The sequence below is a fragment of the Varroa destructor genome, unplaced genomic scaffold (genome assembly GCF_002443255.2).
Source record: "Varroa destructor unplaced genomic scaffold, Vdes_3.0 BEIS01000006.1, whole genome shotgun sequence".
In the NCBI taxonomy this organism is placed as follows: domain Eukaryota; kingdom Metazoa; phylum Arthropoda; class Arachnida; order Mesostigmata; family Varroidae; genus Varroa; species Varroa destructor.
Window position 1 is genome coordinate 25,640,859 of NW_019211459.1, and position 12,857 is coordinate 25,653,715.

General features: G+C 41.8%; 2 protein-coding genes across 4 annotated transcripts; one reads left to right on the forward strand and one right to left on the reverse strand.

The window, feature by feature from the left end:
• Positions 1-1,027: 1,027 nt before the first annotated feature.
• LOC111252919 (uncharacterized) lies at positions 1,028-3,596 on the forward strand. Its single transcript, XM_022811577.2, has 3 exons — positions 1,028-1,412; positions 2,151-2,473; positions 2,887-3,596. Exons 1-3 carry the CDS (start codon positions 1,035-1,037, stop codon positions 3,080-3,082), a joined length of 897 nt encoding a protein of 298 aa, XP_022667312.2. The 5' UTR covers positions 1,028-1,034; the 3' UTR covers positions 3,083-3,596.
• Positions 3,597-3,637: 41 nt separating this feature from the next.
• LOC111252918 (receptor-transporting protein 3-like) lies at positions 3,638-10,368 on the reverse strand. Of its 3 annotated transcripts, none has more exons than XM_022811576.2 (4): positions 10,171-10,368; positions 7,794-7,923; positions 6,260-6,451; positions 3,638-5,967 (listed from the first exon to the last, which is right to left on the reverse strand). In XM_022811576.2, the coding sequence occupies exons 2-4, from the start codon at positions 7,917-7,919 to the stop codon at positions 5,782-5,784; spliced, it is 504 nt and encodes a 167-aa protein (XP_022667311.1). In that variant the 5' UTR covers positions 7,920-7,923; positions 10,171-10,368; the 3' UTR covers positions 3,638-5,781. The 3 variants fall into 3 exon arrangements, with proteins under 3 accessions (XP_022667311.1, XP_022667310.1, XP_022667309.1); XM_022811575.2 differs by having other exon boundaries at positions 9,543-10,368; XM_022811574.2 differs by having other exon boundaries at positions 9,022-10,368.
• Positions 10,369-12,857: the final 2,489 nt, after the last annotated feature.

Sequence of the window (12,857 nt, forward strand, 5' to 3'; positions counted from 1 at the left end):
GAAATTACTGTCTGGAAAAAAGTGCCAGACGAAAAGAGACTACAATCTGTATCAACTACTAATTAATTAAATTTGGATCTTTCACCAGGTTGAATCGGCCTTCTTTCGTTGATTACTTCCGCAGAGATTTGACTTTGGAGGTTAGGACGTGACCACTAAATGTGACATGTCTTGATTGCCGCTATAAGACCTGCTTCTGCTGCGATCCGTCTCAGCGTACGTGCGATAGTGGAGGGTTAGCACGTAAGCATGATAATGAACATCGATAAGCGCCAGCGCCGACACTAGCGTATACTTACCAACTCACGGCGGCTAAAACAATTGTGGTAGCGATAATGCGGAACATTGAGTGGAGTCCAACAACGCGTTCTTTTATGACCGCCCCTGTTTATTGATAACTGACACGCGGCAAGCCGGCACAACGGACAGCATGTTTAATTGGTCAATAAATCAGTAAGTTTATAATATATTTATGGTAATCGACTCGTGATTCAAGCACCTCTTATATGTACTTACTTCTCCTGTTATTGTGGCATTCGTTGGACTCGTCCGTTATCGCTGGGTCAAACACTAGTGACATGCTATCTTTATTAAGATTATTACATCTCTGCTATTGTTTTTCCATTGACAGCAACATTTGCATAGTTAATTAAATGTCATTGCCTTCACGTATTTGCTACGTGCGTTAATATATGTGTGTGGCCATATTGGTCCTCACAGGCACTGTGCTTGACCGTTTTTAAGCGAAACCAACGAAGCAATGAGTTGTCGTCGTCGCCCTCATAGCCGGTATTGCTGCTACATTCACCGCTGCCGCCGTCGTCGTCGTCGTCGTCGTCGGCGGCGGCGGCGCTTTAAACGCCGCTGCCGTTATCGTTGTTGTTGTTGTTCAAAAAATGAACTGTGACTAATGGCATTTGGCTGGATCGCTATAAGCTGATTTCTTTTTCGTCTCTGGTCTTCCTCTCCAAGTATGTCCTGATCTGAAATGGAGAGTGAAGCTTGGTGCATTGCGCGATTATATTATTTTAGATATGCACACTTTTAAGCGGGGTGCCCTTGCAGGCGTGCGGTTACGGTGGACCCCGAAATCAATATGGGCGTGCGCTGTCGAGTTGCTCCATGATACGAGGGTCTTTCGCGAGGGCGTCAAGGCCAGGCGAGATCCACTAAAAAGCTGGCGATATCTGGTAACATCTAGCACTTGGCATTTGGGATGCGCAGTGTACGAGAAGCTATCTGTTGTTAAGCTGATACATCGATACCTGCTCATTTGTCTGTCCCTCAACTTTATTGAATTTCCAGTACAGTCAGCAGCTTTACCTTCGTTTTTATTTTTCTGGAAGGAGATATTTGCTGACAGATACACAATGCGTGTCCTTTTCGTGTTCGTCATCACCGCCATGGCAGCTGTGAGTGTTACAGTGTCGTATTGTGTAGATATCGCGCGCAGCGCCAATATGCATTAAACCGATGTCTAAAAAAAAATAGAACGCCTTTTACGAGAAATACTGAGGGTTACCGTTATGCTGTTTTGGGACTCCAATGGATAATTGTATCCGTGGGACGCTTTTTCTACTTAATTTGTTGACCAGTGATGTTTTGGAATTTTTCAATCCTGTTTGCAAGAGTTTACTTTGAGTTAACAATATTGTATCCCTCACGGCCACTCATTATACGATTGCCAAACGATAATATGCATTTTCGGTTAATATAATATTGCCTTCTATCACTAACAAGTGTAAATTCCTGTGGTTTTGTTTTCTTTTGTGTATGTACTCCTATCTATCTGTAACGAATTCTAACTCAAGAAGGGTTTCTACCTACTGCCACAGCTAACCAGTCCACTTAGCAAGTTTATTTGTGAATAAATTTATTAAATTAAGCAAATTTGAACAATACGTCATTTATTATGGGTTGTGTTCAAGGTACCAGCATACTGATTACCTAATGCTAAATCGAATAAACTCTATATGTATGTATACATAGCTCTTGTAGAATAACAGGGCTTGATAATGCGCCGCTAAATACACGCAGTCTGCGACATCACTTGGAGGGTCTATCTGATCAAAAACGAGTGCGAATGAACGATTGATTGGTAACGCTGCGCGTTAAATCGCGTAACTCAGTGGTTTCATTTTTTGATGTAGTGGGCTCAGATCACCACGATCGCCGTCCCCGCGACCCAAGTAGTTACTCCCGTAAGTCGGGTTACTCAAGTGGCAGCAGTACCCGTGCCTGTACAGATTGCCCACGTCTCAACAGCACCAGTGCAGGTCTCCCACGTTCCCGTGGCCGTTCCAGTAGTCGCAGCGCATGCCAAATTTGCATACCCCCCTCAGCCTTATCATTTTGCCTACACAACCGTCACCGAGGAGGGTGCTCACAGCCACGAAGAAACAGCTGACGGGGCCAATCGCCGCCAGGGCTCGTACACGATCAACATTGCTGATGGACGTCGGCGAATAGTCAAGTTAGTGGGTCCCCATAATATAGTACGGTACCTACGTGTTTTCTTATCAAACATAAGGGCATGTGAGGTTCAAAACCCGGAATAGGTACGCTTTGTTTCGAGTTGAAGAGGACTATCTAAAGCAATCCTTAACGGCTGTGCAAAACCTAAAATTCGACAGTTATTACGTTAGTGAGCTTTTGCATTTACATCTATCCTGTGTCCATGAACCGCCTTATTGTTGGATTTAACTTCAGGCTAAGGATGCATTCCAAATCTACTTGTTGACTTTAACCAATGAAAGGTATGCTCTCAGTACCCAATTTAGAACTACTGGATATGGTTCTGCCCCTTTGCTTAAACAAGGCGTCTGTTGTCTTACTACTATACAATGCTCGTTTAATATAGTGGCTGTACCGTTCAAATGCTTACAGATATGTTGCCGACGAGGGCGGCTTTCGAGCTGCTATTGAAACGAATGAATTGGGTACCGAGTCCAACTCGCCTGCTGACGTTTTCTTTCACTCCACTGCCCCTACGGGCCCAGAAGCCGCTATCATGGCAGAAGCATACCCCTCTCGAAGTGTCACCGGATTCCCCTACTATCGCAAAGCTTCTGCAGCCGCTTGAAAAGTCTCGTAGACAATGAAAGAAATTCTGAGAACGAAAGTTAGTTAAGAAATGGAGTTACGCCTGGAACCCCCTTCGGCATCATTGGGTCATGACCCCGAACCATATCTCCAAGTTGTCGGGAAAACGGGAGCTAGAGATATTGAAACGGCGAATGTACAAATTACAGAAATTGCCAGTGAGTGTAATGATGAAGCGACACCTTTTCGGTTTAGCTTTTGACGATCTCGTACGACAGATTCGACATGTAAAGACTTTTTCACAAGGTTGTATAGCTAGTCGTATGAGATAGTGACAATTATGCATATTACATTGTTCAGTTTCCGTATGTATGGCTAATTTCTATTTTTCGGATATAAGTCGGAAGGGAAACAAACGACAGAAAAGAAGCTTGCATCATAAAAAGTCACTTTGTAAAAAGTATTCAATGAATCATCTAAGTTTACCGTTAGAGGTAAACTTGCGGGAGAAGTGCAACACAAATAGACCGGCCGTGACGAGCTAACAATCCTAAGATTTGTTATCATTCTTACTTAATAACAACATTTTATCGTATTATCTTTGTCACTATTTATTAATCTAATTTATTAAATCGTGTTAGTACAGCTCGTGCTCTATATGACGCTGTCTCGTTAATTATTAGGCCAACGACGCCGAGCATCTGTTCGACGTATTTACATTTTTACATTTGGTGTTATAGCGCACGAAGTGACGATATGTTTCTGGCAAATTACAAAGCTTCGCTAGTTGATATGAGGTGAGATACGCTTGAGCCGCCTGCATCGCTATGCAAATGGCATTCAATGTATCCTTACCTAGTTGTTATTAGTGAAATGTACTTGTAATGACAATGCTCGTTTATTCGTCCCCATATACACTCACTAACGTGACCATAGAAGCAACGGCAAAAAAACAGAAGCTACACACGCGTTATTTATGTCAGTCCCGCTAATGTCATTTTAGGACGTCCTTGCGAAGTAAATACAAATCAGTACTTTGTACTGTGTGATGTTAATGCCGTTTTCTGAGCTTGAGAGGGAATGGAGAAGGGGCGACACAATAGAATAACCAGATGGCAAACACACAAAATTGTGCACGCGTCTGTGATAATGATGAACCCGCAAAGAAGATCGAATCACATTGGCGTCACCACTGGTTGGGTAACAGTGCTCTTTTACGTGGGTTGGCAGTCACAACAACCCTGGGCTAGATTTCGTCCATTTAAACTGATTCACACAGCGTCTGGCCTTCCTGGGATCTTGTATCATACAAGGATGAATCGGTCTAGTCAGCCCTGTGCATGATTCTGTCCGGGGCTGTGCGAAACGGTCAATCATGTGACAATTAGCCTTTTAACATGTTTACGTGTGAGATGGTTTGATAGGGCTTGTAACAGAGCGAAGTATAATGATTCGGAGATGAGAGTAGGTACAACTAGCAATTCAATGATTCTAACGGCCCAGTAAATCCTTTCACGACTGGGTTTTCTCTGAAAGCGCTAATTTGATTTACGCTCGTTTAAGCACTATAAACAGTAGACGATCTTAGGTAGGCCAAATGTATAAATAATCCCACTTGGTTTTACATTATTTATTTATTACTAAAACCACTGCCTGAATTTAGTTTGGCGCTACATGTTCGTAGATCTTGAATAAGCTAGTCCTGACGAACTACTGAATTGATGATAAATTATAGTGATAATGGCTGTAAAAGCTCGTATTATCCATCCATAGCTGGATATTAATCGTGCGTAACAAGTTCAATTCACGTTACCTTCTCTAGTTAGAAAAAAAGTTACATTGTGCACGACAAGCATCTACTATCATTCAAGTTCGATTATATTATCGTTTGATCGAGTTGAACCATACTTAGACGAAGGTAATTAATGTTTCAAGGGCAAATTTGATTGCGGAGCACGCGCACTCGTAAAACACTTACTGGGAAGCTTTCCGCACGATAATTCGTTTCGATTTATGTAAGTCTGGGTGTAAATAGCGATAAAACATAGCGATTATCTCCTGTAAGTGGCTACGCTCTCAATTGGGTGTGGTCTTGAAAAATGGCGGCCGGACAGTAATACAGGATTTTACAAAAGTGATTTTTCAGAGATTATGGCGCTAAATAGGCCATTGATAACGTTTTTGTTTTTATAAAAACGCTTGTCTCGTACCTTATGTAATCATCTCCTCAGATTTGCCAGCAAAAAGAGAACGGAAATTGCAGACCTGAGAGTCTTCAAATTTGCTTATAGGCAAAAACAATGTTTGAAATGAAAGCCTGTAGCGTCACCAAACAAGTTCCGCTAAGAACCAATCGATGCCTCTTAAAAGTTGTCCGCTCATTCCTTAACGTCGGGTTGTTCTCGTCGAGGGACGCTTACAAGGTTTAAGTTAAAAAGAAATGCGATTATTTGACAAGTGAATTTGGTAAAATTATGCGAAACAACGTCATCATTGTGAACGTGCAACTTGCTGAATCGCTTATTTAGCATTATTATTATTATTATTACTTTCTATTATTATAAATAGTATCTATTTTCATTTGTATAAAGCCTATATCGTATCGGTATTTGATATAGTCACACAATCTAGATAGGTGCAGCACCAAATGACATTATAGTAAGCCATGACGTTGCTGAAAATATAACGCCAAAGTCTCCGAAGTAGAGAACTCTGCTCGGCTGAGTACTGCTTTCAGAATCAGGACAACAGTTTCGCTTGTGGGGACGTTTTGTGTTCGTTAGTGCACACCCCATCGTGGCACGCCTGGCATAGTTGTACATTATGAGGTGTTCGAGGTTTTCCAGTGCGTCGCGCCTTTTGGATAGGCGGTTCGAAGAATCCGTAATAGGTTTGACCTACACGGTTGTAGAGGTTCATTAACACCTATTGAACACAGTTGCAAGTTTAGAGAGACTGGTACTTAGTTGAACATAGCAAACAAGGACTAATATTCGTTTCGTACTTTTTTTGCAAAATTATTTGATGCTAATTGATCAGAAATGTACTGCTTCTCCTATATATACGCATTCCTTACAAAGCGAACTCTGCGTCCGATATAACTAGTACATTGCTAGTAAGTTGTTGATGGGGCGGGTAAGTGTGCATTATACTCAGTCAAGCCTATAAACGATTGACTGACTGGATATTTGTAGGAACATATCGAACAGAAAAGTACCTTGACTACTTCTTCAGGATACCACATAGCGTCTTGAAAGCGGCCACTTTTGCACCGCTCACACTGCTGGCCGTATAGACGAAAGGCGACAACGCCTGCGCCGGCTGTCCCAGCGGCCTGGGCAAACCAGAAAGCCACCCGACCTTTCATCGATGTCCAGCCGTGACCGCACTCTTCGCAACAAAAACGTACCTGTGATTCAATCAGACCGAATGACATATAACCACTGTTAACCACCACTTTGGCAGGGATAACTAGCGTTCTTACGGAGTGATTGTTCGCTGAGGGGTTAATAGAGGCGAGATGTACTTCCCTGTGCGTTATTACAAAACACGCCGAACCCAAGGGGTGACGCCAAGAACATCGACAGCAAGAAACAAGTAGCTCATTTTCTTTTGTTACTTCAAAGTCAGTTATGGCCGCCGAATAAGTTTCCTCGAATTAAAATCAATATATATATATATATATATATATATAAAAAGTAAAAGTGATTGCCGATCCTTGATTTTTCCGGCAGCTCGGCAGCAGACATCCGCCCGTCTTTAGTAGCTGTGTACTCTTACGCTTAGATACTTGTTCGTTGCTTTCTGTCCAGCACAACCTGTGCACTGGATAAGACCCTAAGTGACACTGTTCTTTTACATATTCCAATCGAGCCTGAAGCGAATTGAAATCTGTTTGGCCTTAACACGAGCCTAATGTGCTACCCTAGACCTTTTTGCTTCTCCATTGCATCGCATTGCAACTCACAGGGTCACCTCTTGTTTTTGTTCGTACAGCTGTTCTGTCACGTCTTTTCAGTGGATTGCATACATTGTTCTAGTCATTTTCAGTATATTTCAGTTATTTAGGTAAGCCAATCCCGTATTGCCCATAGCAGAAATTCAGCCCGTACAAAAAAGAGCTCTCAACGCGTATGTTTTCCTCCTTCAGCTATTTCGCTATGAAAATTGTCCATCATTCCCTTGCAATTAACCCGTTATTCTATTATTGTTATTAATAGGTCCATTAAAGGAATCCGGATAGACTCCAATGCAATGATTTTGCTATCTCAGAACGAAATGGCCGTGATTCCCCAAATTTTATGCGCGCACACAAAAAAGGTTAACAAACCAGTTGTGAAGACGTCAATATTTGCATAAATGTTCAATCGTTTTATGAAAATACTATATATGACTCTATATCGGGTCCTTTTCTATGACTGTTGCTCAAAACGAGGCAACTTTTACCTAATAACATTTCGCGGGCTTTTAAGCTTTCGCTCATAGTTTTAAAGAAAAACACCGTTAAAAAAAAACAGTTATTTTTATATCATACGCATTAGAGCAAACCGAGGTGTTTTCTAAATATAGTTGGCTTTTTCAAAGATGGCACCATCTTTACCATAGTGTTTTCTTTCTTTTATATATATATATATATATATATATATATATCACTTTCTTACTCGCTTAGAATTCTAGGATAGGATATCTAATCGAAGATGACTTATCTCTATAACTATATTATTATATTTTCGATTAGGTTCGGGTTCTACCTTAGCGGAGTCGACGAATTGATTCCAAGATCCGAGTGGAGTGCCCGACACGGGCACTAGACTCCAGCGATGAGGTAAGTACGACGAAAACAGTTGTCCGAATTCACCCAACCAAACCTGCTCCATACCACTTATGGCAGAGAGAAATCGAAAAGCAAAAAATGGGATACAGCTAACGCTACAATAGTGAATCAGGTCTCGTACCATGATTTAAGTTTACAGTACTAATTTATTTATGTATGGACTTCGTAACGTTCCATAGACAAAGGAACAATAACTAAAAAAAGCTCTAGGATGCAATTTGGTTGTATTAAGCGGCGGGCGTATATATTGACGTTGTATGTTGAACCATGTTTCGTAGTTCGTAAAATTGCGAATCAGAGGAGAAGCAACGACACATTGTCTTCGAAGTCAGCTAAAATACAGTCCCGAGTCTTTTTCCTTATATACTGTTTTATTCAAGACGAAGGTTTTTGTTTATTTTGAAGGCAGAAAAAGCTTTACAAACAAGACAAATTCTTTATATCCTATACTGACTGAATGTCCTTATGTATATATATATATCGTTTCGCTGGCTTTGAAGTTTGCGCATCTTAATACATCGGATAGTACTGGTTTGATCCTGATAAGTTAGACCTTTCAGCACTAATGCTTCTTCAATACGTTAATTTCCAAATTGATTGTAATGCCGTTTCATAAGTCTGTTAGGGAAAATTTGAAGAAATCCAGCAAGACTTACCCTGGCTATCGCTCTCAGTAAGTCCTTAATATCCCACTTATGTCACCAAAAAAAAAAAACGCACAGTGTATAACGCAAAAATAAATAAGATAATTTTCCATAGCGAGATAGGAACCAGCTTGTATGTAAGGCACTGGCCTTAGATCGGACTGCGTTAAAACAACTCTCAAATAATTCAGAAAGCACCTCCGCAAAAAAGTGCTTACATATACCGCGTAAATAATATGGATTGAATAGCAGATGTTTCAGTAATTTATAATGAAGCTATTGATTTGTAAAAAAAACTACTGATCACTTAAGTTATGAAATTTTGTAAATTGTAATAAGCGAATAACCATAACAAGCTATAGCTATAACAGAGGCTATAGTGGAAGCCCAAGGTGGCAGCAGAGAATCTATCCCTTCTTGATTTATCTCTTAAGTTCCTAACATACTATAATATCATGCATGGTCTAGATTAGCGGTGATCAATTCTTCCTTTGTACGTACTAGGCCTGTTTCCACGGAACGACATGAGCGAAGGCAAGACCTGGGGGTATCACGGAGCTTGGAAGACCGAGCAAGCCGAAAGTGGGGGTCGGTCCAAGGGAACCTCCGGAACAGCTTACGGGGCTAGGCATCCCCAGAGACGAACATTCTGAGCAAAATGTTCTGGCACACGGAGCTGGAACGACCGCATTGGAGCCGAGAGGAAATATACCCGACATAGCAACGAGTGCAATGAAGGGGTTTGTGCAGACGCCGGTTGGAATTCCCGAACACAAAGTTTGATTATCTGAGCACTTCCAAAGGCAAATTTAGTCGAGAGTCACATATCTTACTTCGACTTGCGACGATTACGAAACCATGTGAAGAATAAACCTTCTTAAAAGACAGAAGTTGTATGCGTAGAGGAAACTGTGAATAGTGCTTAGTTTGGTGGTTGGTCTGATTCAAATGGTTGTAAAAATCATGGCAAGGAAATCTACGAATACTTCAACCGGCTAATTATGATCCCTTTTGTGACGAACCTTTGCAGGGTAGGCTCTTGCCTATCGCGTAGATACATTTACAGTATTGTTTGTCATGGCGATATAGGTGGCTTGCTCTATTGTCATTGCTATCAGCTTCCTGGTGCTTCTTTTTCCCTTGAAGCCTTCTTTTTTTTTTATATCAATTGCATGCCGTCCCTGTACCTATATTATTTATCTAGATCGAGTAATGGGATTATTCCTGTGTCAGTTTTATAATCCGTCGTATTCTATTCACTCCATTCTGCACACCGGCACGCCAATCCACACGTAGACTTTTTTTCAGAATACACTATTTTCAATAAACTTTGTGCAATTCCAGACTAAAAACAACTGTTCCCGCCGCCATCAACAGAAGCACTGTAACGTTAAGTCCTTGCCACGCACTAGGTCGAAACTAGCCTGTCAATATTTATGGTGCAGCCCCGCGTGTCCACGGCATCGACGTGCCGAGCTCAGAATAGCGACAACTTGTTTTTACTACGAACACTACTACCATTAGCACTACCATCGTCATCACGATGGGCAACAGTCACGATGACAGCAGAAGTGGATGTACCAGTTCCCTCAACCAAAAAGACAATCGGAATTTTCACCGTAAAGGCGGAGGCAGGTCTATCTACCTTACCTTCATAGAGTATTTGTGTGGCTGACTAACTCGGCCTCTACGCCGCGGAACAGCTTGCCCCGCCTCTTGCTTACCACAGGCGTCCAGCAAGTTACCATACTAGCAGCACCACAAACGGGTGGACTTATTAACTGACGCACGGAACCTATCAAGCCTAGTAACTACCAGCAAACCGCACCCTGCTACTGTTACGCGCCGTAGTGCCTATCAAACTAGATACCTAGGCAAGCCACGCCAGTAGGCCGGTCGGCCAGCAGCCCGCGTGTGACGGGAAGCTTTACCTGTTATGCATGTATGGGTCGATCTTTGCATCTGCGCAAATATCTTTGTGTGTATGTCTGTTTTTCGCGTGTGTGCGGGCGAAGCTGTAAAGGAATGCAGCTCCTGGGAACAGCGGAAGGCCTGAAGTTACGAGTAAACGTAAGTGCTGCATGGCCTATGGTGGTAGGCACAGCAAAAGCAATCGTGGTACGAGAATTTCGACTGCGTTAGCTGAAAATGCAGTATAACGAGGCAACCACGCCTCAGAGCAAATCATCGGTATAGATTAGATACGCACAGATCGGAGGGGCGTGTAGGCGACTAGGCCTATGGATGACGCCCTAAGCTAGTAACGACTACCAATGATAGGACTTCTGCTGTCAGTGCCGCCTATATCAACACGTTGTCGTCACAGTATGATGTTGCTAGCTATTGTTGCTGTCGCTAGTAAAACTGCCATAGTCGAACCGGAACAGCGCGTGACGGTGCATCTCGCATAAGGCTATGCGCTACCGTAATACTGACAGATTGGGACTGATGGGATGACGGACATTGCGACCAAAACACGGAACGCTTCGCCTAGCTGCGCCGACGACGAAAAACCTCTGCCCGTCTAGCTGAAATGGCTGGCTTCGATGAACGATGTTTGCCGAAAAACGTTCGCACGAACGGGTCGTCTTTACTGTCAAACGTTACAGGTTCAGCTTCCAATCAGGTCTTAAGCCAGTCAGTGACAGTCGGCTGCTGAGCTACGTACCGTTGTCCTTCCGGCTTTGGTGACCAACTAAAACAGAAGTGGTGCACTAGCAATGTTGTCGTCATACACGTGCAAGCGTGTACTGTTGAAAATATCTATTGTCTGCAGAGTCTGCATGGTGAAATTGATCGAACGGTATGTCCATAATATCCATGCACGAAAATAGCCTCTAATAGTAATACCGTGGTCAATCATTATCGACGTCACCATTGATCATAATAAATCATTTCATCAAAATATTCGTGGTATATACTATGATAATAAACATGTGCAGATTCCTCGAAGTGGCTGGTACGAGTCACCTGTCAATAATGCAAGAGTATATCGTGCATTATTAAAGATGCTATATTTAGGCAGAGCTCTGTTTGAAGTTGTACTGTTCTATCGCTGCTAGGAGCATATAGTATACATGTAAAACTGTGCCCTGCCTACAACAGTTGAAGTATCTCCAGATTCACGTCGTTTTTCTTTTTGATTCAATGACACTTTCACTTCGCTCGCCTTTGTCGGATACTAGCAACGAAAAATTTCGTTGAAAACTAAAAGATAGCGTCGAAGAAGGCAGAAAAATAGGCCTCAATTAATAAAGTCGATTGCTCGTATTCCGTTAATCTAGGCTATCTTCGGCTAAAGATAGATGAGAGAACTGCGTGCATCACTGTGTGTTTTTACTCTATATCTATAGTTAATTTTCGAGTCGCATTGCGTAGTACAATAGAAAAATAAAGCAGAAATTCGCTGGACTCAAGCGCAGAAATTTAGCCCTCGAAGCAACCAGCTTTTGCATTATAATCTATTACCAATTATTATTATATAACCAACATGAATAAACATTGTATATCTAAAGCAGTCGGTCCGGAGGCCAAAGGTGTTTGTTTTTTGGTCAATACTGAGAATAGATATGGAGTCCTTCAATAAATACGACAGCTCAAGATCTTTCGGGAGCTCAACGTCGTCCTCCTATCAGTATCACATAAACAATACCCTGTTAGCTTCGTCGTCAACAAGCAAAGCGTATCTTCAACCTTGTAGCATATTGACGGTCAGCTAACGAGTCATAAAAACCTAAAAGCAATTTCATGACGAGCTTTTCTTTGGCTAGCGTGCTACGTTGATTATTTGCTATTTCGATAAAACTAAAGAATCGGCAGACTGTCAAATGATGAAGAGTCCAATTTGAGACAGTGATGATCTAGAAAGAAATAGAATGAGTACTTGGAGGCAAATGTCAAAATAAGTTAACATCTAATCGCCATATACGCCAAATCCATTTTATAATCAATTCTTGTTTGGCCTCGTCCAACAATACGTTCTTCTAAACGAGAACTTGAAGCAATACTTTAAGTTCTACGTTCAGTATCTCTCATAAGGCATCGCATCAGTCCAGCGCATCCAACATTTTGTAGCTAATCGTATTATTTTTTACTGAAATTTTCTCGCCATTACTTTTCATAGTTTTTTTTTTCTCACATCTCATATCACTTAAATCAGGATGATATGGGAAATGAGTACGGGAAAGTGATGAGGCGCATATTCTGAAAAAACGTACCCAAGCTGATTTTTTCAGGCTTGCTCTTATATCCGAATGGATAGTAATGGATGTAGCACTGGGTCGTAATTGAAACATTTATCTACATAGACACATACAAAAGAGGGGAAACATCGATTT

What these genes read in the sequence shown, in the direction of transcription:
- LOC111252919 (XM_022811577.2), top strand. Translation starts at nt 1,035, where the DNA reads ATGCACACTTTTAAGCGGGGTGCCCTTGCAGGCGTGCGGTTACGGTGG. An exon ending in TCATCACCGCCATGGCAGCT is followed by an intron (nt 1,413 to 2,150) that starts GTGAGTGTTACA and finishes TTTTTGATGTAG; the next exon opens with TGGGCTCAGATCACCACGAT. An exon ending in GGACGTCGGCGAATAGTCAA is followed by an intron (nt 2,474 to 2,886) that starts GTTAGTGGGTCC and finishes AAATGCTTACAG; the next exon opens with ATATGTTGCCGACGAGGGCG.
- LOC111252918 (XM_022811574.2), bottom strand. Translation starts at nt 9,239, where the DNA reads ATGTCGGGTATATTTCCTCTCGGCTCCAATGCGGTCGTTCCAGCTCCG. An exon ending in AATTCGTCGACTCCGCTAAG is followed by an intron (nt 6,452 to 7,793) that starts GTAGAACCCGAA and finishes ATTGAATCACAG; the next exon opens with GTACGTTTTTGTTGCGAAGA. An exon ending in ATCCTGAAGAAGTAGTCAAG is followed by an intron (nt 5,968 to 6,259) that starts GTACTTTTCTGT and finishes TGTGTTCAATAG; the next exon opens with GTGTTAATGAACCTCTACAA.